Raw genomic sequence first — 24,459 nt, forward strand, 5'->3', positions numbered from 1 at the left:
AAGAGATAATTATAGTGTGTGGCTGCACAAAGAAACCCTGTCTTGGGGTCGGTGGGGGGAGCGGTGGGTGCAGAGAGAGAGAAGATGAATTATAGATTCACAGGAAATCACAAATGGAGTATGTAGAGTCCCATGAACCTTTTATTTACCCTTCCCTCTCTATTGACAAACACATTACAAGCAAGAAGAAGCCATGGGTGTAAGGCTTGCCCATTCATAGGGTGCTGGCTTTTCATTAACACTCTCTGCCATCTGTTCTTCTGTGCTGTTTTGTCTATGAGGTTCTAGTTGGGAACTAGCATCTAAGTTGAGACAAGGAAGTTTTGTTGTTGATGTTTGGTTTGGTTTTGTATTCTTATCAACAGGGTCTCATGTAGCCCAAGCTAACCTGAATGCACTGTGTAGCTAAAGATGGCCTTTCTGCTTCCTCCTGAATATTAGACTTACAGGTGTGTGCCACCAGGCCTGCTTTAGATAGAGTTTTCTGTAAGGTATCTTTGGCAGGACACACAAGAGACTGGAAGCAGTGATTGGTTGGTTGCCTCTGGGGAAGGCAAATGGGGTGGGCAGATATGACAGTGTTATTGGGAAGGAGACATTTCTTTTTACTAACATAGTGCCTTAAACAATTTAAGACATCTGTGTGACACCCAAATGGAACTGTCAGAGGCAGACAGCCACCTGCAGCTCTCGGATGGATGGTGTGGTCAGTAGTCAGGGGGCCTAGCGGGTGTCATTAACATCTGGACATTGCTAGAGGTGCTCTAGGGAAGAGGGTGGAGTGGTCTGAAAGAGTCCAGATTAAGCTCAGGTGCTCCCCCAAAGGGAGGACAGGTGAAGACAGAGCTTCAGGCTGTGAAGATACAGTGGCAAGTGAGGTCACATGTCCTAGGAGGGGCCATGAGGGAAGGTGAGGAAGAAGTGTCATCAGTGACAGAACCAGATAGCTTAGCGTTTGCTCTGGGTGAGAGAAGTAACGTTGGGTTTTCTTTAAAGAATTGTACGTACTGGGCAGGGGAGATTCCATGATCTAGAAGGTGCTTTTCCCAGGTGAGGTTCATTGTTGCACTTGGCTTGTGTTCACTCCCGAGAGTTCCCCAAATTCAGGCAGCACAACTGCATACTTTGTGTCAGTGGGGGATTGTATTAGTGTTCTCTCTGTAAAGAAAAAAAAATTCTCAACTGGCCATGGTGGCCCATACCTTTAATCCCAACACTTGGGAGGCAGAGACAGGTGGATTGCTGTGAGTTCAAGGCCAGCTTGGTCTGCAAAGTGAGTCCAGGACAGCCAAGGTTACACAGAGAGACCCTGTCTCAAAAAACAAAACAAACAAACAAACAAAAAGAGTAGGGTAGGGTGGGGTGGGGGCTGGAAAGATGCCTCCCCAGTTGAGAGCACTATTCTTCTAAAGGACCCAGGTTCAATTCCCAGCACCCACATGGTAGCTCACAACTGTCTGTAACTCCAAGATCTGACACCCTCACACAGACATACATGCAGGCAAAACACCAGTGCACATAAGATAAAAGTAAGTTATTACCCCTCTCCCCGCCAAAAAAGTTGAGGCCAGACTTTCACAGGGTCAAAGAGTAAGGTGGGTGAGCTGGCTGTGATGGGCAGCCAGATGTCACAGTGATGGCCAATTCAGGGACTTTGGGGTTTATTCCCCCACACTGTAGATAAATACATAATAAAACCACAAACCAAAAATAAGGTGATAAACCAAAATACTTTACTTTCCTTAAAAATGGAGGTGGGATTATTTTCCAAGTAAAATTAACCCTTTCCCCCTCTCCTCTCTGTTTTAAAGCTATCCATCTATCTAATATTATTTATTTATTTGGTTTTTCAAGACAGGGTTACTCTGTGTAGCCTTGGCTGTTCTGGAACTAGCTCTGCAGACCAGACTGGCCTCAAACTCACAGTGATCCACCTGGCTTTGCCTCCCAAGTGCTGGGATTAAAGGCATGTGCCATCACACCTGGCTAAAGATTTTATTTTTATTTGTGTGTCTGTATGTGTATACGCCACTTGTGTTCAAGTGCCTCAGAGGCCAGAAGAGAGCATTGGATCCTCTGCAGCCGGAGCTCCAAGTGGCTGTGAGCATTGGCTATGGGTGTGGGGAACTGACCTCAGGTCCTCTGCAGGAGCGGTGTGCACTCACTCTTAAGCTTTAACCACAGAGCCATCTCTGTGGTTAGCTCCACCACTTAAGTCCTCTCTCCTTCTTACACCCCTCCCGCCCAGGACCTCATGCATCCTAGGGAGGAGATCCCGTTGAGCCTGAAAGGTTCTGACTCACAAACAGTCCTGATAGGGCTTGTGGTGTAGTCTGGTAGACTACATATTTGGCCTGTGTGAGCTCTTGGATCCAGCCTCTGGCACTCCGTTCCACATTCTCCACACATATAAAACAATAAGGGAATTGGCCCCATTCAAATGAAAGAGAGAAAAGCTATATGGTCCCTGAAAAGCCTCAGAGGCAGTGCAGCAAGTGTTCTTTCTTTTTCTTTAAAAAAATTTTTTTTTGTTAAATTTATTTTTATTTTATGTGTATTGCATGTATGTCTATGTGAGGGTGTTGGATCTCCTGGCACTGGAATTAGAGACAGTTGTGAGCAACCATGTGGGTGTTGGGACTTGAGCCTGGGGTTTTGGAAGTGCTTTTAACTACTAAGCCGTCTTTCCAGTCCCCAGGATCATGGATTTTTAAAACACCTTCTGGAAAATTTCAAAGACATGAGAATAAATTCTTGAACTTACCACCCATGGGTATCAATGTTCTGCCTGTTCATCCCGATCCCCTCTTATGAGTTGGGGGAATATTTTATTTTTATTTTTAAAACATTTTATTTATTTTATGTATATGAGCATTCTATCTGCATGTACACCTGCATGCCAGAAGAGAGCATCAGATCTTAGTATAGATGGTTGTGAGCTATCATATGGTTGTTGGGAATAGAACTCAGTTCCTCTGGAAGAGCAGACAATGCTCTTAAATGTTGAGCCATCTCTTCAGCCCGATTTTTATTATTTTATTTTAGTTTTTGAGACAAGGTTTCTCCGTGTAGCCTTGGCTGTCCTGGACTCGCTTTGTAGACCAGGCTAACCTCGAACTCACAGCCATCCACCTGCCTCTGCCTCCCTGAGTGCTGGGACCACACATGTGAGCCACTGTGCCCAGCTTATTTTATTTTATTTGAAACAGGCTGTGCCTGCCTTGGTTGTCCTGGTACTTGCTCTGTGCATATTTGCCACCAGGCCCTACTTAGTTGGGGAAATATTTGAAAGCAAGTGGTAGATCTTTTTTGAGTACCACCTTTGCAGTAACACAGATATTTACGATTGACAGTGTTGGAAAGACCAAAAAGATACATGCCAGTCAGCCTCCAGTCCTATGTATCTTAAAATGACAGTGGTGGTCCTTAGTGAAATCAATAGTGAAACTAGAACATTCTGGCTGCCTGTTGGAAGTATCAGGTCTCAGGTCTAAACACATGAGTGTTGTGTTAAGCTATCAGTTCTTAGCGGAGGGTGATTGGAGGCCCCTTGTCCTGCTGTCCCCCCAGGGATGGTTTCTGGTAGCTAGGGATCTATGTGATTGCCATAAATGGTGGCTAGAGAGACTGCTAACCTCCAGCAGTGTAGACGACACCCTACGCGTGAGCAGCCATCAGACACTGACACTTAGAATCTGGCTTGGGAGGGCTGGAGAGATGGCTCAGAGGTTAAGAACACTGTCTGCTATTCTAGAGGTCCTGAGTTCAATTCCCAGCAACCACATGGTGGCTCACAGCCATCTATACCCTCTAATCCCCTCTTCTGGCATGCAGGTATAAATGTAGATAGAGCACTCATATACATAAAAAAAAAAAAAAAAAAAAAAAAGAAAGAAAGAATCTAGCTTGGGGATCAGGGCATCCCCTTTTTAATTTTTAAATTCTTTTTGGTTTTTTGAGACAGGGTTTTTCTGTGTAGCCTTGGCTGTCCTGGACTAGATTAGGCCAGGCTGGCCTCGAACTCACAGAGATCGCCTGCCTCTGCCTCCTGAGTGCTGGGATTAAAGGCATGCGCAGGGAATCCATATTTTAAATTTTTATGTGTGGGTGTTTTTTCTGCATGTGTCTGTGTACCTCAGGCATAAGGTGGCTGAGAAGGGCTAGGAAAAGGCACCAGACCACCTGGAACTTGAGTCAAGATGGTGGTGAGCTGCCAGTGTGGGCTTGGGATTTGCGTCCACATCCTGGAAGGTCAACCCGTTCTCTCACCCGCTGAGCCGCCTCACTAGCCTCCAGAAGCCCATCCTCAAGCTCAGGTCCCCTCTCAGGGTTGTCTCAGGAGCATGACGTCACTGTGTTTAGAGCTGTCTGGATTGTCAGTAAGCGCTAGCTCAGGAGCCCTGGCTCTGCGTACTAGGAAGTCAGGTCCCTCCAAGGCAGGCGGATGCAAAGTTTACATTTCTGGGGATCTTCCAGAAGCTAAACAAGGCCTAGATTGTTCTTGTGGAGTCATGTATGTGGGTGACAGGGAAGAAACAAGACCTGTGTGAGGAAGGGAGACGTCTTTATATGAGACCGTGTAGGAGGAGCATATGGGATTGGCAGGGTCATGTACAGTGTGATTTACAGTGTGCTGTGCACACAAGACCACAGGGACCCCAAAGAAAGGCCTAATGGGCTCCTCGGTGTCCAGGACCTTTGGAGGTGGGCGTGTTCTGGCCTAAGTGAAGGGCCTAGAGTCAGGCCTGTTTTATTGGGAATCAAGAATTGCTGGCAGCTGCAGTAATTTTGTGTCTTGTTTCTTTGCAGATTGGTCATTTAGCAAGTGGATGTGCGGGGTAACATGTCCAGTGTGTCCAAGGAGAGAAGAAAAAGGCAGCACAACATTAAGGAAGGTCTACAGTTCATCCAGTAAGAGCTTGACACCTCACGGCCCGTGTGCTTGTCCAGCAGTCACCCTGTAGCACGGAGTCCACACATGTGGAAAGTCAGAAAACTCTTGTCCCCCCCCCCCCCCCAGGCTTGTGTTGTTCTGTTTTGAGATAGAATCTCACACTGTAGCCCAAGAAAGCCTTATACTACTAGCAGTCCTCCTGCCTCAGCCTCTAGGCGTTAGCCGCCATACCTAGCAAGGCTAAGAGAAATTTCACAGTATTCAGGCTGGGTTGGAAATGACACATTTCCACGCTGCCGTTTGTTTTCCTTATCCTTTTGGATATTCTTTATTATATTTATTTAAGTATACAGTGTTTCACCTGCATGTACACCTGCAGGCCAGAAGGGGGCACCAGATCTCATTATAGATGGTGTGAGCCACTGAATGGTTGCTGGAAATTGAACTCAGGATCTTTGGAAGAGTAGCCAGTGTTCTTAACCTCTGAGCCATCTCTGCAACCCCTTGGATATTCTTTTTTTTTTTTTTTTCCCTCTCTGGTTTTTAGGGCTAAAGCCCTGACGTTGCAGCCTCTTCCCCTAAGTTAAAGGATTGGGATGTGTTCCCATAAGAAGCATGCTGGTGAATTAAACATCTGCAGCACAGAGGGCTTTTGCTGTTAGACATTACTGTTAGGAACAGCACTAGTGACGGACAGCTTTTTCCCTGGGGACATGTCCAGGTAGAAGGGGCTCTTTGTTCCCTCTGGGGAGGAAACGCTGACCTACAGTGAATCAGATCAGGAAGTTTCACTAGTTCTGTACTATTTTTAAAAGGAGTCGATTCAAAAGAAGTGTTTGACTTAAGGAAACATCCCTGCCATGGTGGCCAGTGCCTGAAGTCTCAGCTCGTAGGAGGTAGTGGCAGGAGGATCAAAAGTTTCAGGCTCTGTAGACCAGGCTGACTTCAAACTCACAGGTCCACCTGCATCTGCCTCCCGAGTGCTGGGATTAGAGGTGTGTACCACTATGCCTGGCCAGCTTTCTTTTTTTTTTTAAGATTTATTTTTATATGGATAAGTGTTTTTTCTCCTTATATATATGTATATTATATGTGTGCATGGTGCCCTCAGAAGCAAAAAGAGAGTGCTAGATCTTTGAGCTGCCATGTGGCAGTTGGGAACCAAATCAGGGTCTTTTATAAGAACAGTGAGTACTCTTAACCACTGAGCCGTTTCTCCTAAAAAACACTTTAAGATAACTTCTGGCTGAATCATACTGATAGGCAGCCAGCCTGCCATGGTGGGGCAGTCTTTTTTTTTTTTTTTTCCTTGAGACAGGGTTTCTCTGTGTAGTCTTGGCTGTCCTGGACTTGCTTTGTAGGCCAGGCTGGCCTCAAAGGTCCACCTGCCTCTGCGCTGTCACGCCCCTCTGGTGGAGCATGATCTTGCAATCCCAGCACTTGAGAGGTGGAGGCAGGTTTATCTCAGCAAGTTCCATGCCCGTCATGGCTACTGTCTCAACATAGGATCTTTTAGTAGAACATGGTAATTACAGTGGATTTGTTTCTTCTTCTCAGGTCTCCGCTGTCATATCCAGGGACCCAGGAGCAGTATGCGGTAATACCTTGGGAAGGGCTGCGATGGTCACAGGGGCTCGGAAATGTAATCTGTAGCAGGATCTGTCAAACTCTGGCCTTGTGTGTCACACCTGGCCAGCTGCCCTCTTTACAAATGTGGATTCTCTGTGTTGCTTTTGTGACACACAACAGAACTTAAACGTTCCACAGTGCTTTAAATATTTACTTTTTGGCATTTACAGAAAAATCTTGCCAACCTCTTCTGTGTAGGACAGCCTTTTGGGACATGTTTGGACAGTTGTCCTGTACTTTCAATCCTGTGTTTTATAGTTTGAGTTAGCATGCATTTTGAGTCCTTTCCCAATTAACTAACATTGTATCAAAAACAAGTGAGGTGAAATTCAAGAGAATGTGGGTGTCATCTTTTTATTTTTGATAAGTCCTGACAGCAGTGAAAGAGGATTGGCTAGATAGCGGGAGGGAAGACCTAGGGATGAACTGGCCAGACACAGGGAGACAGTGGCCACTCGTTTGGGCTTTCAGCTAGAGCACTGTGGCTTTGAATCTCTGAGGGTGTGTGTTTCCAAGTGGCCATATTCTTCCTCCTCTCTCTCTAGTAAGGATACTCATAAAGTGAGCTGAAATACCGCGAAGAACCCTTATGTTTTTCCACATGTGGAATGGGGGCCCACAGAGATTAAGTGGCATGTCACAAGCCACATGTGGCATCGGTATCTGACTTGTTCCTCAATAATCCAGTCAGTTCAAACACATGGTTATTAGGCCAGAAAGGCTATCTGATCTTGTGATAGAAAAGGTCTTTTAAAGTAGCAAGCCATTTTTGTACTTATCATAAAGTGGGACTAATCACTCAGTAAGCAAGTTACTTAGCCTCATCTCCTTTTCCTGAGTCAGGAAATGATCTAAACAAATAGCTTATTAAAGAAGAAATACAGAGCCAGAGAGATGACTGAGCATGCGAAGGTGCCAGGCCCCAAGCCTTCCTTCATGGCTTCCTCATCGTGGAAGGAGAGATCTGACCTCCACACATGTACAGTGGCCCACATACAACCACTCCTCCCAGCCCCCCACAAGAAATGTAATGTTTCTTTAAAGAAGAAATATAAATAAGCCACAAACACATGGAAAGGTTCAACCTTACTAGCTAAGACATGCAGATACTAAAGGGCACGTGTGTACACACCTGTGTGCACATGCTCCCTAGCGCTGCACAACAGCATGCTGAAAACATTTATTACTATTGCCATATTAGAAATACTAGTCCCAGGCTGGATGTGGTAGCTCCTGCTTGAACTCTCAGCAAGTGGGGAGCAGAGGCAGGAGGATGGCAGCAGATTTGAAGCCATTAATGTTAAATGTACTGTCTTGACCAACGACTTGAACCAAGTGTTCGTTATCTGCACAGAACCAGAGACATTCACATACAAAGTACTTTGGCCTGATTTTTTTCATTAAGGAAAGGGCGTTTTCCCTTGCCGAAGGAGGCAAGATGAACTTGTTAGCAGGGTAGCAGTAGCAGGCTTTCTCACAGCAGTTCTGCCCTCCTGTCCAGCAGTGCTGTCTGCAGTTTTAGGCATAAACATGATATTTACTTCTGTCTTACCTTGTTCTGGCTTCAAGAGACAATTTTCTCTTTTTAGGTATATTTGCATGCGCTCGTGAGAAATCTTTTTAATGAAGGAAATGATATTTATCGGGAATGTAATTGGAGTAGCTCTCTAAGTCAGTACTCGGAAGCTTTGAGTATAGCTAATTATGCAAAGTCTGAAGAAATTGTAATTCCTAAAGAAATCATTGAAAAACTTCATATAAATCGTATTGCCTGCTACTCTAATATGGTGAGTTATGAGTTTTAAAAATAACTCTATAGAGTTTTCTTCAGTGATGTAGTGCATTAATCAAAAGTCATTTTCCTGATTTTTTGCCTTGGACTAGGTGTAGACCTGAGGGCCTTGTGCTTTAAGGCCCTATCGTGACAGTAGGACATCTACCAGTGAGCCGCACCCCTGCCCCCTAGCTCTGTCAGCATGACAGTAGGACATCTACCAGTGAGCCGCACCCCTGCCCCCTAGCTCTGTCAGCATGACAGTAGGACATCTACCAGTGAGCCGCACCCCTGCCCCCTAGCTCTGTCAGCATGACAGTAGGACATCTACCAGTGAGCCGCACCCCTGCCCCCTAGCTCTGTCAGCATGACAGTAGGACATCTACCAGTGAGCCTCACCCCTGCCCCCAGCTCTGTCAGCATGACAGTAGGACATCTACCAGTGAGCCGCACCCCTGCCCCCTAGCTCTGTCAGCATGACAGTAGGACATCTACCAGTGAGCCGCACCCCTGCCCTCTAGCTCTGTCAGCATGACAGTAGGGCGTCTACCAGTGAGCCTCACCCCTGCCCCCAGCTCTGTCAGCATGACAGTAGGACATCTACCAGTGAGCCACACCCCTGCCCCCTAGCTCTGTCAGCATGACAGTAGGACATCTACCAGTGAGCCGCACCCCTGCCCCCTAGCTCTGTCAGCATGACAGTAGGGCGTCTACCAGTGAGCCTCACCCCTGCCCCCAGCTCTGTCAGCATGACAGTAGGACATCTACCAGTGAGCCGCACCCCTGCCCCCTAGCTCTGTCAGCATGACAGTAGGGCGTCTACCAGTGAGCCTCACCCCTGCCCCCTAGCTCTGTCAGCATGACAGTAGGACATCTACCAGTGAGCCGCACCCCTGCCCCCTAGCTCTGTCAGCATGACAGTAGGACATCTACCAGTGAGCCACACCCCTGCCCCCTAGCTCTGTCAGCATGACAGTAGGGCGTCTACCAGTGAGCCACACCCCTGCCCCCTAGCTCTGTCAGCATGACAGTAGGGCGTCTACCAGTGAGCCACACCCCTGCCCCCTAGCTCTGTCAGCATGACAGTAGGACATCTACCAGTGAGCCGCACCCCTGCCCCCTAGCTCTGTCAGCATGACAGTAGGACATCTACCAGTGAGCCGCACCCCTGCCCCCTAGCTCTGTCAGCATGACAGTAGGGCGTCTACCAGTGAGCCTCACCCCTGCCCCCAGCTCTGTCAGCATGACAGTAGGACGTCTACCAGTGAGCCGCACCCCTGCCCCCTAGCTCTGTCAGCATGACAGTAGGGCGTCTACCAGTGAGCCTCACCCCTGCCCCCTAGCTCTGTCAGCATGACAGTAGGACATCTACCAGTGAGCCGCACCCCTGCCCCCTAGCTCTGTCAGCATGACAGTAGGACGTCTACCAGTGAGCCACACCCCTGCCCCCTAGCTCTGTCAGCATGACAGTAGGGCGTCTACCAGTGAGCCACACCCCTGCCCCCTAGCTCTGTCAGCATGACAGTAGGGCGTCTACCAGTGAGCCACACCCCTGCCCCCTAGCTCTGTCAGCATGACAGTAGGACATCTACCAGTGAGCCACACCCCTGCCCCCTAGCTCTGTCAGCATGACAGTAGGACATCTACCAGTGAGCCGCACTCCTGCCCCCTAGCTCTGTCAGCATGACAGTAGGGCGTCTACCAGTGAGCCTCACCCCTGCCCCCTAGCTCTGTCAGCATGACAGTAGGACATCTACCAGTGAGCCACACCCCTGCCCCCTAGCTCTGTCAGCATGACAGTAGGGCGTCTACCAGTGAGCCTCACCCCTGCCCCCTAGCTCTGTCAGCATGACAGTAGGACATCTACCAGTGAGCCGCACCCCTGCCCCCTAGCTCTGTCAGCATGACAGTAGGGCGTCTACCAGTGAGCCTCACCCCTGCCCCCTAGCTCTGTCAGCATGACAGTAGGGCGTCTACCAGTGAGCCACACCCCTGCCCCCTAGCTCTGTCAGCATGACAGTAGGGCGTCTACCAGTGAGCCACACCCCTGCCCCCTAGCTCTGTCAGCATGACAGTAGGACATCTACCAGTGAGCCGCACCCCTGCCCCCTAGCTCTGTCAGCATGACAGTAGGGCGTCTACCAGTGAGCCTCACCCCTGCCCCCTAGCTCTGTCAGCATGACAGTAGGACATCTACCAGTGAGCCGCACCCCTGCCCTCTAGCTCTGTCAGCATGACAGTAGGACATCTACCAGTGAGCCGCACCCCTGCCCCCTAGCTCTGTCAGCATGACAGTAGGACATCTACCAGTGAGCCACACCCCTGCCCTCTAGCTCTGTCAGCATGACAGTAGGACATCTACCAGTGAGCCGCACCCCTGCCCCCTAGCTCTGTCAGCATGACAGTAGGACATCTACCAGTGAGCCGCACCCCTGCCCCCTAGCTCTGTCAGCATGACAGTAGGGCATCTACCAGTGAGCCGCACCCCTGCCCTCTAGCTCTGTCAGCATGACAGTAGGACATCTACCAGTGAGCCGCACCCCTGCCCCCAGCTCTGTCAGCATGACAGTAGGACATCTACCAGTGAGCCGCACCCCTGCCCTCTAGCTCTGTCAGCATGACAGTAGGACATCTACCAGTGAGCCTCACCCCTGCCCCCAGCTCTGTCAGCATGACAGTAGGACATCTACCAGTGAGCCGCACCCCTGCCCTCTAGCTCTGTCAGCATGACAGTAGGACATCTACCAGTGAGCCGCACCCCTGCCCTCTAGCTCTGTCAGCATGACAGTAGGGCGTCTACCAGTGAGCCACACCCCTGCCCCCTAGCTCTGTCAGCATGACAGTAGGGCGTCTACCAGTGAGCCTCACCCCTGCCCCCTAGCTCTGTCAGCATGACAGTAGGACATCTACCAGTGAGCCTCACTCCTGCCCCCTAGCTCTGTCAGCATGACAGTAGGACATCTACCAGTGAGCCGCACCCCTGCCCCCTAGCTCTGTCCATGTGCACTCATGGGTGCTCTATGGAAGTTACATGATATTTTCCTTTTAAAGTTATCATATCAGCACCGGAGATTATGGTGTACCATATGATGTACCAGTGATGTGGGTGTACACTGTAAATTGTTCAAACCAGGGTAAGAGTCATTTGTTTGTAGTGAGAATATGGGCAATTCCTTCTTTTTCTATTTTTATTTTATTCATTTATTTATTTATTTATTTTACAAAGAATAGCTGTTATAGCTTCTATGCTCTTGAAGGGTTTCTGGGTGCCAAGATAAGTCTACAATATTTTGTTGTTGTTGTTTGTTTATCAACAAGAAGGTTTGGTTTGGTTTGGTTTTTTGGGTTTTTGAGAAAGGGTTTCTCTGGAACTCTCTTTGTAGACCAGGCTGGCCTGGAACTCAGATATCTGCCTGCCTCTGCCTCCCACGCGCTGGGATTAAAGACGTGCGCCACCATGCTCATGTACATGGAATGCCCCAACAGGATCAATCGATTGAAATATATCATTGTTAACTTTGAGTTGAAGTTGAGGGTCAGAGAATGGGGCTATAACATTTGTTGTCATGTATGAGACAGGCATTGGAGTGAGACATTTTGTGATTCTCGCTTTCTCTTTTGACCTTTGCCACCAGGGTTTCCCTGATAAAGTTTTAGAAGACTGTAACGCTGTCCTCAGTGTTAATGCCAATAACTGCAAGGCATTGTACCGGAAGTCTAAGGCTCTCAGTGACTTAGGACGCTACAGAGAGGCCTATGATGCTGTCGCAAAGTGCTCCTTAGCAGTGCCTCAGGTACGGAATTGGTACTGTAGTTCATTTGTTTGCATCCTAAGTGTTTTATTGCTCTCATGTGGAGAAATGGCATGTTAGAGAGTCAGATTTTCATGCCACCTTCAGCTGCTTCAGTTGAATGTAATAGCTAATAAAGCAAGTGCCTAGGTGGGAAATGGCATGGCCCTGTTTGCGTGTTTCACTGCATATGTATTCATGAATGTTGGCTTTTTCTAGGATGCACATGTAATAAAACTAACTCAAGAATTAGCTAAGAAGTTGGGATTTAAAATAAGGAAAGCATATGTTAGAGCTGAGGTGAGCAAAAATTCTCTCTCAGAATTGTTCATTTTGATTTATAATCTTGAGTCAGTTCTATTTTGAAATTGTTTTTTCATTTTATTTCAGCTCTCACTGAAACCAGTTCCTGGGGATGGAGCCACCAAGGTAGGGTTATTATCTGTACAAGAATCAAGTTTCTGAGAAAAGGAGGGATGGAAGTTTTAGCAGCTGTGCTTTTTGTATTTTTAGTGTGTGTCACTTTGATGCCTCAAGCATGAAATTGGCCATGGCTTCCTGTCACTTTAGAGAACAAAACAATTGAAGTATTGTACTTTAGTCTTAGCTAGCATTTCCTGCAGGCCACCAGAGCATGTGACAGGATGCGAACAGACAGATACGCAGTAGTTTTGAGAGACGTTGGGGTTTAATAAAAGCAATTAACAACAACAACAACAACAGAGATGGTTCTGCAGTTAAGAGCACTGTTGCTCTTGCAGAGGACCCAGGTTCAATTCCCAGCACCTATGGTGGTTCATAATCACCAGCAACTCCAGCTGCAGAGGATCTGATGCTATCTTGTGACCTTCCAGGGCACCAAACACACACGTGGTGTGTATACATACAGAGGCCAGCCAGATAACACAAAATGAACAGATCTAATTTTTAAAACGTAAAGAAAGAAAAACCAAAACTTTGTCTGGAATGACTGGAGATGCCATTAGCCTCAGGTCTCAGAAGGCAGAGAGACACAGGAGGATCTCTGTGAGTTCAAGGCTAACCCAAACCACAAGACTTTATTTAAAGTTTAAAAAAACCATTGGGACAGGGTTTTGCTGTGTAGTCCTCACTGGCCTGGAACTCTCTACATAGGCCTTGTGGTTTGGGGGAGGGAACTAGCCATTGTGAAGGGCTGGTGGACAGTGACTCCATTAGCCATATTCCCTTCTAAGTGTCCTTTGAGATATGCCTGTCTGTTAGGAGCACACAGTGTTCCCCAGTGTGGCTGCATGCTCCTGTGATCCCAGGAGTGTGGAGTGAGCCGGGACAACACAGTAGGATCTGTCTTCAAAAGACAGTAGAAATGCCTATGTCATCCCAGATACGGAAGCAGGAGGACCAGAAGATCAAGGCCATTCTCGGCTTCCTCCTGAGTTTGAAGCCAGCCTGGACTACATGAGAACCCTGTCTTAAAGAAAAAAAAAGCAGGGCATGGCAGCACATGCCTTTTAATCCCAGCACTCAGGAGGCAGAGGCAGTGGATCTCTGAGTTTGAGGCCAGCCTGGTCTACATAGTGAGTTCCAAGCCAGCCTTGAGACCCTGTCTTGAAAAAAGCACACAAAATAAAATAGGAGATAATGCATGGTGTTTCTGCTGGCTTGAGTGTTCCTTTGATTTCTTGTATCTTAGTCAAATGTCTTTGCAAATCTGCAGCATTCTTTTAAAAAAGTTTATTTATTCACTTACCTCCCAGTAGTAGCTCCCTCCCCCATTGCGTCGCCCTTGTAGGATGAGTTTTACAGGCTGCTTTACAGCTTTGCAACCTGAAAACATGACTCACTGTTGGTTTAATTTCCAGGCTCTGAACTGTTCTGTGGAAGATATTGAACCAGGTACGTTTTTACTCGAGATCTTAGCTCTCTGAACTACGCCTGGCAGCTTGCTGATGATAGACTGTGTATACTATGCAGTGTTGTCAAATGAGATTGCTGTGATGGACGTGAGACTGTGACCACATTCATGCTTCACCCAGCTCTCATGTCCTCTGCTATTGGCCAATGGCAAACACTTGTGTTTTGTAAATATCGTGTCTTAGAGTGAATAAATTTCTATTATGTTACAGATTTGTTAACCCCAAGGCAAGAAGCATTTCCGGTTGTCTCCCTTCCTACATCTAGTTTTCCTCATGACATTGGGAGTGAGCTGGCCTCGGCTCCTGTAATGCCTGCTGTGACTTCTGTTTTGCAACTGCAAGTGGATGAGAGCCCTCTGCCCTCCACCGTCTTTGCAAACGGAGGGAAGATGCCCTTTGCCATGCCAGACGCTTTTGTAGATGATGGAGACATTGTCCTGGGGGATGAACTAGATGATCTCCTTGATTCTACCCCGGAAACAAATGATGCTGTTATGGTGAGTTTCACTCTTTAGTTTCTCTTTAAGAAAACACTGAAGAGGCCAGAAGAGGTTAGCAGTCCCTGTAGAGTGGAGTTACAGGCAGTTAGTTGTAAGCCACCCTGCTATGGGTGCTGGAAGCAGAACTCAGTTTAGTTTCCCTCCCTCCCTCTTAAAAATTTTCTTTTCTTTTCTTTTCTTTCCTTTCTCTCTCTCTCTCTCTCTCTCTCTCTCTCTCTCTCTCTCTCTCTCTCTCTCTCTCTCTCTTTTTGAGACAGAGTTTCTCTGTGTAGCCTTGGCTGTCCTGGACTCACTTTGTAGATCACGCTGTCCTTGAACTCACAGATCCATTGCCTCTGCCTCCTGAGTGCTGGGATTAAGGGCAGGCGCCACCGCACCTGGCCTATCTTTTTCATTTTTTAAGTCTTAAGTTTACTCAGCGGGTAAACTGCTTGCTGTGCAAGTACAAGGACTTGAGTTGGGATCCCTGACACACACATGAATGGTAGATCTGTGTGCTACCTGCCTGTAGCCTCAAAACTAGGGGATGCAGAGACCAGTGCTCCCCAGTGCCTTATTAGCCAGCCAGTTGAGCTGCATCAATAAGCTCCTGGTTCAGTGAAGACAGCCTGTCTCAGATAAAGTAAAGAAATCGTGGATGACGCCCTGAGACCAGGCACTGGCCTTCACACACACCCACGTGAATAGGCACGCCTGCACACACGTGCATGGACCACACATATGACTTTTCACTTTTAACACATACTTATTTGTGCACATGTGTATGTGTGTGGGTGAGTGAGGAAGTGAGAGGAGAGCTTGCAGGAGTCAGGCCTTCTCTTCCACCATATGAGGATCAAACTTAAAATGTTGAGATTGACCTTGGAGTCATCTTGCTGCCCCCATTTTCCCTTTTAAACAAGTTTAAAAATAAATAAATGTGTGTGAGTTCAGGGATAAGAACATAGTTCATGATTTGCTAGCATACATGAAGGCCTGGGTTACATCCTCAGTACTGCCTGGTGGCACACACCTGTAATCCTACCACTTGGGAGGTAGAGACAGGAGGATCAGAAGTTCAAGGTCATCTATGGTAACGTAATAAGTTTGAGACCAACTCGATCTACATGAGACCCTGTCATTAAAAAAGTCTACCAGCCGAGCAGTGGTGGCACACGCCTTTAATCCCAGCACTTGGGAGGCAGAGGCAGGCAGATCTCTGTGAGTTCGAGGCCAGCCTGGTCTACAAAGAGAGTCCAGGACAGCCAAGGCTATTACACAGAGAAACCCTGTCTGGGGGTGAGGGTGGGAGTCTACCAAGACTCAGTCTAATCTTAGTTGTGCACTGGAGTTTAGAGGATTCGGTTGGTCACTGTGGGGTGGGCGTGGCGGGGTGGACAGAGAGAAGGATGTGCAGAGGGCACTACTGTTACGATTGTTGTAGCGGGCCTTCATTTGGATGCAAGCACTCCTGCGCAGCTCAGTCCCTTAATTTGGAGGTGCGGTGGTGGGGTGGGTGGCGGCTGTTTTGATGTGCTGGTAGTGAAAGCAGGAAGCTAAGCCGATGAGAGAGGGTCCTGACGCTCGCTGCCATTTCTTTTCTTCAGTCCTCCACTCTGGTCAGAGGAGCCCTCTCCACAGCCAGAGTGCCTCCTAGCTTGCCCTTCAGGACACCATCTCTGCTTCGAACCTCGCCCATTGGTTCGAGGTATGCGCCTCAACCTTCCTTTGCAGAGTTGTATCCACCTCTGACTTCATCCTTAGAAGACTTTTATTCTTCTTTAAATTCATTTTCAGTGACTGAATCCAAACGAGGTAAGACTTTCTCTTAAATTAAATTATAGAAACCACAATCAGTTTTCTAAAAATGAAAATGCGTGTTGCAATTTTGTAAAGCACATTTAGGTGGTAGTTTGTTGAATTGTTTTTATTGTGGCTAAACTATAGAGAGGGAGCCTGCAGGTTTAACTTGGCTTGTCTTAACTATGCTGTTCTGAGAGTAAGAAGCAAGGATATCTGGGTAGGCATGGGGGTGGCTTCTGGTCGTATGAGTGGCTATGCTGGTGCTCATTGTTTCGGGGTAAATGACTTGAAGTGTATTCTGCAGTAAAAGTCTATCCCATCTTAAAGCATGTGAGCTGGCAAACCATTAAAACTAGCTTCATGTCTGGGTTTCTGTGATAGCATTTAGACCTGGCTCAGTAACCTGTGCCGTCACTTTATCATGGAGAACTGAATGAGGTCTTGGTCTGGCCAGTACTAGGTTGCATACCTTGTTTGGGGCTTTTTTTGTTGTTAGTTTGCTTTTGTTTTTCTGGGGTGCTACCCATACTACATCAGGGGCTCTACTGCTGAGCTGTCCCCTGGACCCTTACCACAGACTGTAAATAGTGAGAAAGCCTTCATAGTTTTTGAAGCCACTGTTATACAGTTAAAGGGTAAACTCTAAATTACTGTTTGAGAGATTTCACAGTGAGGAGACTGGAAAGGATGGATGCAGATGGCAGAGGGGAGTAACGGAGCGGTGGACTAATAAGATGGGCTGCCCATGTTACTGTCAGAGAGGAGCTGCCTTTCTCGGTTGTTGGAATACGGACATGACTTCCTTAGACTTCTTTTAGTCCTACTCAGGCCCTGCTATAGATAATTTCTCCAGTAATGGCTAAGGTTTATTTATGCTCTTGGCTTCTAGAAGGAAGACCCTCAGCCCTCTTTTGTCAGTGGCTAGTAAGAAAGCTTGTAGGATTGGGATGGGAGAGCTGTGCGAAGCCATAGCCAGGCAGCTGCAACGCCCTTGTGTGCTGATTCCATGATTAGAGTGAAAAGGTCTGTTGAAGTCTTTTTATTATTTTAGATCTGTCCACCTCAACTGCTAGAGAGGGAACAACGCTTAACAACAGTAATTCCTCCCTTTTACTTGTAAGTGTCACTTCCTCTTTTGTGAATACGTCGCTTAAATTGAACATAGGCCTGTACTTAAGTAACTGAATTATGTGACTGAAAATGATGGTCTCCTTGAGTTTTCTGTGTGCTGTGGGGATTAGTATCCTAAGAGTCATCCAGAACATCCAGTATAAATGTTTGAGTGTGGATCTGTTGGAGCAAATTAATCACCACACAGATAGTGCAAGCGTCAGTGCAGCCTAACTGACCAAAGAGACATAAGAGCAGAGTGGGAAAGATGTGTGTCCTGTGGAAGGAGAAGAGGTGTGTGCTAGGAACAGCCCTTAGAGGATCACTAAGGGGCCCAGAGTCCAAAGAACAGTCTGCCGTAGAGAAGCGCCCTGGAATGGGATGGTGCCAGCTTGTTTTATCCTCCACAGGAACTCAGTTCTTTCTTTAGTGATAGATAGTACAATATTTGCTGCTTGTTTCTGTTTTGTTTTGTTTTGTTTTTGTTTTCTTACTCTTTTTGCAGATGAATGGACCAGGTAGTTTGTTCACCTCTGAAAATTTCCTGGGACTTCCAAGTCAGCCTAGAAATACCTTTGGAAACTTTTTTGGAAGTGTGATTGCAAAACCAGTTTCATCAGGGACTCCTAGGCATCCCCTGGAAGGAACCCATGAGCTGAGGCAAGCTTGCCAGGTCTGCTTCGTAAAGTCAGGTCAGCATCAATACTGGTGGGCAGCAGGTGCGAGCTGTGAGGAGCTTGTGGCCAGGTGGAGACAGCCTGGCTCTGGCGGCTCTCTGCTGTGAAAGAAATGTTAGAAAAGAGGCAGCTAAAGAAGCGGGCAGTGTCCGGTCCAAAAGCAACTCGAAGTTTTGCCTGTTTTTCCTTTGACGAGCGGTTAGAATTCCGTTCAGACTGTTTCCCTAGTGAGGCACTGGGGCAGGGCTGCTGCTGACTAGCGCTTCATGCTCCCTGACGGAACACACATCTACTCAAGCCAGCCTATTTGCTCCTGATGAGATGTGGGGCAGTAGTAGTCAGTGCCTACTCGCTCATGACTGCTTATCAGCTGCTGGTGTAAAACTGAAAGGTGCTTTGCTGCTCAGACAATCTTCTTTATGTCTTTTTCAGGCCCTAAGTTAATGGATTTCACTTACCATGCTAATCTAGATCACAAGTGTAAGAAAGATATTTTAATTGGTAGGATAAAAAATGTTGAAGATAAATCATGGAAAAAAATACGACCAAGACCAACAAAAACAAATTATGAAGGACCATATTATATATGTAAAGGTATTTATTGTAATCACTTAATTAATGTATGTTGTATAACTAATCACCTTTCGGGAAGTCACTCTGCCAACCACCAGACCTTGGCCTCTGTATCTATTGGCTGCATTTGTTCCAATCTTTCCTGTTATTAAAAATGGTTACATGAGCAGGATGTGTGACGCACGCCTGTAATCCCAGCACTCGGAGGGCAGAGGCAGGCGGATCTCTGTGAGTTCAAGGCCAGCCTGGTCTACAAAGCAAGTCCAGGACAGCCAAGGCTACACAGAGAAACCCTGTCTCAAAAAACAAACAAAAAACCAAACCAAAACAAAAAAATGGTTACACTAAGAGAAAACCAGTACCTTGAATTGAGTCAGTTCATATCTTTTATTTTTGTTGTTTGTTTGTTTTAAACATCTTGTAACTATCTTATAGTTTGTGGAGACAAGGCCTAGATTGGGTTTTAAATAGTGAACTCAGTTTCATCTGCATAGACTCACACCACCAGCTGAAGCTCTGAGTGTGCTTCTGAGAGCACTTGGATTCTCCTTGTGGTCTGAAACTTCATCTGGAGTGAGCTTTGAAAGCCACTAAAGAAAAGTGAGAAAAGAAAAGAAAACCACTCAGATGATTTTATTATTTTTGTTGTCTTCATTTTTATTTATTTATTTTATATATGAGTGTTTTCCTTGCATATATGTCTGTGCACCACATAAATTCAGGACCTGCAGAGTCCAGAAGTGTACTGTACCCTTGGAACTACACGCTATAAATGGAACCTGAATTCTCTGGAAAAGAAGCCAGTGCTCTTGACTACTGAGCCTTTTTGTTTTTTTTTTAATGAGAGTATTCATTGTTCAAAATGACATTTTCATACATATGTAACACATGCTTTGGTCACATTTATCCCCATTTCTCTCTCATGTCCCACTTTGCCCATAAAATGGTTTTAACTTTGATGGAGCACAGGCAAGTATTGAAGTATCTTCTTCCCATTGCTGTCAAAACCGTTGCATCTGGAGGACTGAGTCCTACCCCATCCTGCAGAGGGATGCCTGTCCTTGCTTGAATTACCTGAATTATCAGTCATGTTCAGATGCTGCTGTAACTGTGCTCACCATTCCTTGGCCCGGGAAAACAGGCATCTCTGTGTCTTGCCTTTCCAGATGTTGCTGCCGATGATGAATGTCGATATTCTGGCCACTGTACATTTGCTTATTGCCAAGAAGAGATAGATGTGTGGACCCTGGAAAGAAAAGGGGCATTCAGTCGAGAGGCATTTTTTGGTGGCAATGGAAAGATCAGCCTTACTGTGGTCAAACTTCTCCAAGAGCATCTTGGAGAGTTTACATTCCTTTGTGAGGTGATTTCCTATGACTCATTTTGTGCTGTAAAATGTGGTGACAGTGGTGGGGAGTGTAACTTTGGAGAGCACTTGCCTGGCATGCACTGGGCTTAGCGCTGTGGCTGCCTGCTGTGGTACATGTCTTTAACAGCACTTGGGAAGCAGAAGCAGATCTCTATGAGTTCCAGGCGAGCCTGGTCTACATAGTAAGCTCTAGGCCAGGCAAAGCTACGTACTGAGACTACTGTCTCAAGGAAAACCAAACGAAAGTGCATCTAGCTATGGTGGCATGCACTTTTATAAACCAACGCCCTTGGGAGGCAAAGGCAGGTAGATCTCCATGAGGTTTAAGCCAGTATTGTCTGCAGAGTGAGTTTCAGGCCAGCTGGGGCTGCATAGTGAGGCCCTTTCAAGAAAACAAAACCCTAGAACATTTTCTGACTTGTAAGCCTCATTGTATAAAGTGCCCAACAGACCCTGCCATACTGTAAAGTCACTCAGTGACCAGCAGCCACTACTACTGCATGAAAGACTATCGGAATGCGGGGCTGCTGGCCCTCGCTGTAGTCGCCGTGCTCTGGGGCTTGAGGGGGAGGATCACTCTAAGTTCAAAGCCAGTGTGGGCTGTGGAGATCATGTCTTGGAACAGCCAGACCAGAGTGGGTAGAAGTCGGGTTTCCGGAGGAGCATCAGCTAGCACAGCTGTGTAAAGATACTAAACTAAGGCAGTATTTTGGGCACAAAACTGAGACTTGTGTTGATTTGTGTGATAATCCTCTTTTCTATTTCAGAAATGTTTTGATCATAAACCTAGAATGATAAGTAAAAGAAATAAAGATAATTCCACTGCTTGTTCTCACCCGGTTACAAAGCATGAATTTGAGGACAATAAGTACGTTGGTGATTTCTAATTTTTACTTTTTTAAAATTTTATTTTATTTTTTATCTTTCGAGACAGGGTTTCTCTCGTAGTCCTGCGTGTTCTGGACTAGCTTAGTAGACCATGCTGGCCTAGAACTCACAGAGATCCACCTGCCTCTGTCTCCCGAGTACTGGATTAAAGGTATGCGCCACCATGCCCGGCATGTGATTTCCAGTTTTTATAGTGACAGACAATAGATGTTCTTAGATCCAGTATAGGCAGTACTGGCCAAGATAGAGAGGTGCCCAGGTTAGCACAGCAGAGGAGGCCAAGGCAGGTAGAGCTGGGAGCATCATAGCAGCTCGGGCTCAGTCAGACCACACTGCCACAACAAAGAAAAGAAAAGTCAGTACAAGGCATCCCTCCTGCCCTTCTGCTGTTTGAGAAGTTATAACTTTTAAAATCTCTTTTAGCTGGGTGTTACAACACATGCCTTAACCTCAGCACTCAGAGGCAGAAGCTAGAGGCTCACAAGTCTTTGAGTCTAGCCCGACTTATGTAGCAGGCTAGGACAGCCAGTGTTACATAATGAGAAACCAGGCTCAAAAAACAAAACAGTGAGCTGGGCAGCGGTGGCACATCTCTTTAATCCCAGCCGTTGCAAGGCAGGCAGATTTTCAGGTTTGGGCCAGCCTAGTCTACAGGAGAGCCAGGGATACCCTGTCCTTGTCTGGGAAAACAAACAAACAGCAAAGCAATGAATCAGTGAGATGATTTAGCATCATAGATTTACTTTCTACCAAATGTGATGGCCTGAGTTTGATCTCCAGGACCCACATAGTAAAAAAAAAAAAATAGAAGAAATTCCAAGTTGGCCTTTGTCCTCCAAATGGCACCATCAAGCATGTGTACACACACACACACACACACACACACACATACACACACACACACACACTCCTCATAGAGCATGTACAGACACACACACACACCACAGAGCATGTACACATATACACACATACACCATAGAGCATGTGTGCGCGTACCATAGAGCATGTACACACACACACACACACACACACACACACACACACACACACACCATAGTGCATATACACATGCCATGGAGAAAGTATACGCACACATACATAACATAGTAAAAAAAAAAAAATAGAAGAAATTCCAAGTTGGCCTTTGTCCTCCAAATGGCACCATCAAGCATGTGTACACACACACACATACACACACACACACACACACACACACACACTCCTCATAGAGCATGTACACACACACACACACACACACACACACACACACACACACTCCTCATAGAGCATGTACACACACACACACACACACACACATACACACACATACACACACACACACACACACACTCCTCATAGAGCATGTACACACACACACACACACACACATACACACACACACACACACTCCTCATAGAGCATGTACACACACACACACACACACACACACACACACACACACACACTCCTCATAGAGCCTGTACACACACACACACACACACACACACACACACACACACACACACACACCATAGTGCATATGCACATGCCACGGAGAAAGTATACGCACACATACATAACATAGAGCATGTACACATACACACACAATGTAGAGTATGTACACACACATACACACCCTATAGAGCATGTACACACAAATCATAGAGCATGTACACACATACACAAAGCAGAGCATGTACACACACACACACACACACCATAGAGCATGTATACAGACACTTTGATCTCCACTTAGACTGAACAAATGAAATAGAAAAAATGTTTAAAAGCATTTTATTTGTCTGAGAATTAAGTTCTGAATTACTTGAATTACTAGACCTATTACTTAATACAGAAAAGTATATTAACTTATAGCTTCTTACAACATGCATTTAGATTTTTTTGTTGTTTAAACTATAATACCATTAACAGTTGTGTGTATAATTTTTTCTGATACTAATTTTAATAAAATGGCTTTTCAGACTAGAGTGTGTGTGTGCAAAGTTTTTCAAAGTTGGCAGAGCAATACTAAAATGTTACTTTGTTTTTGTCTTAGGTGCCTTGTCCACATTTTGAGAGAGACTACTGTAAAATATTCCAAAATACGTTCTTTTCATAGTCAGTGTCAGCTCGATTTATGTCGACATGAGGTCCGTTATGGCTGCCTAAGGGAAGATGAGTGCTTCTACGCCCATAGTCTGATTGAGTTGAAAGTCTGGATAATGCAAAATGAAAGAGGTGAGTCTGGTTGGCTTGCTGCTGTCTCTGTAGAGAAGTCAGGGGGTGAGAGAACAGCAGTAAGGAGAGCCACCTTTCTCAGCCAGCTGGCGAGGTGGCTCATGGGTAAAGGCGCTTGTTGCCAAGCCTGATGACCTGAGTTGGAACCCTGGACTCCATGTGACAGGAGAGGCCTGACCCTGCACCTTGTCCTCTAATCGCCACTTGCATGCACACTGCACAGTAAACTACACGTAGTGAGAAACGGAAGAGTGCAGTTCCACCAAGTCTGCTAGTGGGACTGAACTTAGGGCCGGGCAGTCTAGGCAAGCTCTCTGCCCCGAGCGTTCCCTCCTGTGCTTTTTACTTCCTATGTCAGATAGGTCATCACTAATTCGTCAGGCTGACATGACTTGGAGTCCTGCAGCCTCAGCCTCCTGAGTAGCTCAGACTATGGGACTGGGCCACCTTGCTCGGCTCCTGTAATATTTGTTTTTGTAAGCGTTGCCCCTTGGATGTGATCACATGCAGTTCATCATTGATACAAATCTGTACATGTAGCGTGGATTTTAAGTGTGGAAAGGATTCCTCAGAAGGCATAGGGAACGGTGCTTTATGTTGAAATATGTGATGCAACATTGTGCTGGATCAGGCTACCTGAGAACCGGGGAGTTAAGGGCTCTACTCGTCTGAGACCAGATGGGGGGGTTGCTGTGATGTGTCTTTAAGAGAAACATGTACATTTCCTAGGTATCTCCCATGATGCTATTGCTCAAGAATCTAAACAATATTGGAGAAGTTTGGAAGCAAGCATGCCTGGAGCACAGGTATCGCCTGCGTGTGCTGTGAGCTGTGCCTTTGTGGCGTCACCTGGCTGGTGCTGGGCTGACCATAGACTCAGGTTTATTCTTGCAGTCTGTTACTTCATGCTTGTTCAGTTGATAACTCTTCTTTGAAAAATATTTACACTTTGGTTGATTGCCATAAAAAAGCAAAAGGCAGCCTGAAGTATCTGCCATTGATGCAGAACACTGGTTTTCTGTTTCCTGGGTCTTGGGCTTTGGCAGTTCTTGGATAAGGGAGGGGTCATGTTTTGGAGTTTTGCGCCCTCCTTGTTTAGCTTGTTTATACGTCGTTCTCCTTGATGCACTCAAAAGGCACTCATTTCCAAAACTAGCTTTTGCCAGTTGAGGTTGGCATCTACAATTGGTTTTTATTAGATTCCTTTGCATATTCCAAAGAGTTTAGATTAGTCATCAGCATATATATGTATGTATATATATATATGTTTTTTTGTTTGTTTGTGACAGGGCTTCTCTGTGTGATAGCCCTGGATGTCCTGGACTTGCCTTGTAGACCA

The 24,459-nt window shown here is 46.4% G+C and overlaps 1 protein-coding gene and 1 non-coding gene across 5 annotated transcripts in view; both read left to right on the forward strand.

Annotated features, from left to right (window-relative positions):
* The window catches only part of Zc3h7a (zinc finger CCCH-type containing 7A), a 40,065-nt gene that overhangs the window by 7,359 nt on the left and 8,247 nt on the right, over nt 1-24,459 (forward strand). For 3 of the 4 annotated variants that reach the window (XM_051167338.1, XM_051167335.1, XM_051167336.1), the window contains exons 2-17: nt 4,810-4,911; nt 6,452-6,491; nt 8,113-8,310; nt 11,933-12,091; nt 12,308-12,388; nt 12,479-12,517; nt 13,930-13,963; nt 14,194-14,480; nt 16,070-16,277; nt 17,317-17,381; nt 17,881-18,067; nt 18,485-18,646; nt 19,792-19,988; nt 20,762-20,862; nt 22,939-23,120; nt 23,850-23,926. In XM_051167338.1, the coding sequence (XP_051023295.1) occupies nt 4,844-4,911; nt 6,452-6,491; nt 8,113-8,310; nt 11,933-12,091; nt 12,308-12,388; nt 12,479-12,517; nt 13,930-13,963; nt 14,194-14,480; nt 16,070-16,277; nt 17,317-17,381; nt 17,881-18,067; nt 18,485-18,646; nt 19,792-19,988; nt 20,762-20,862; nt 22,939-23,120; nt 23,850-23,926 (2,085 nt within the window). In that variant the 5' untranslated portion in view covers nt 4,810-4,843. The remainder of the gene's footprint in view (nt 1-4,809; nt 4,912-6,451; nt 6,492-8,112; nt 8,311-11,932; nt 12,092-12,307; nt 12,389-12,478; nt 12,518-13,929; nt 13,964-14,193; nt 14,481-16,069; nt 16,278-17,316; nt 17,382-17,880; nt 18,068-18,484; nt 18,647-19,791; nt 19,989-20,761; nt 20,863-22,938; nt 23,121-23,849; nt 23,927-24,459) is intronic. The other variant, XM_051167337.1, reaches the window with a different exon arrangement.
* On the forward strand, nt 1,001-1,162 carry LOC127208899 (U1 spliceosomal RNA). Its single transcript, XR_007833159.1, has one exon. It is a non-coding gene; the product is annotated as a U1 spliceosomal RNA (small nuclear RNA).

This window comes from Acomys russatus, chromosome 25, assembly GCF_903995435.1.
Source record: "Acomys russatus chromosome 25, mAcoRus1.1, whole genome shotgun sequence".
Lineage (NCBI taxonomy): Eukaryota > Metazoa > Chordata > Mammalia > Rodentia > Muridae > Acomys > Acomys russatus.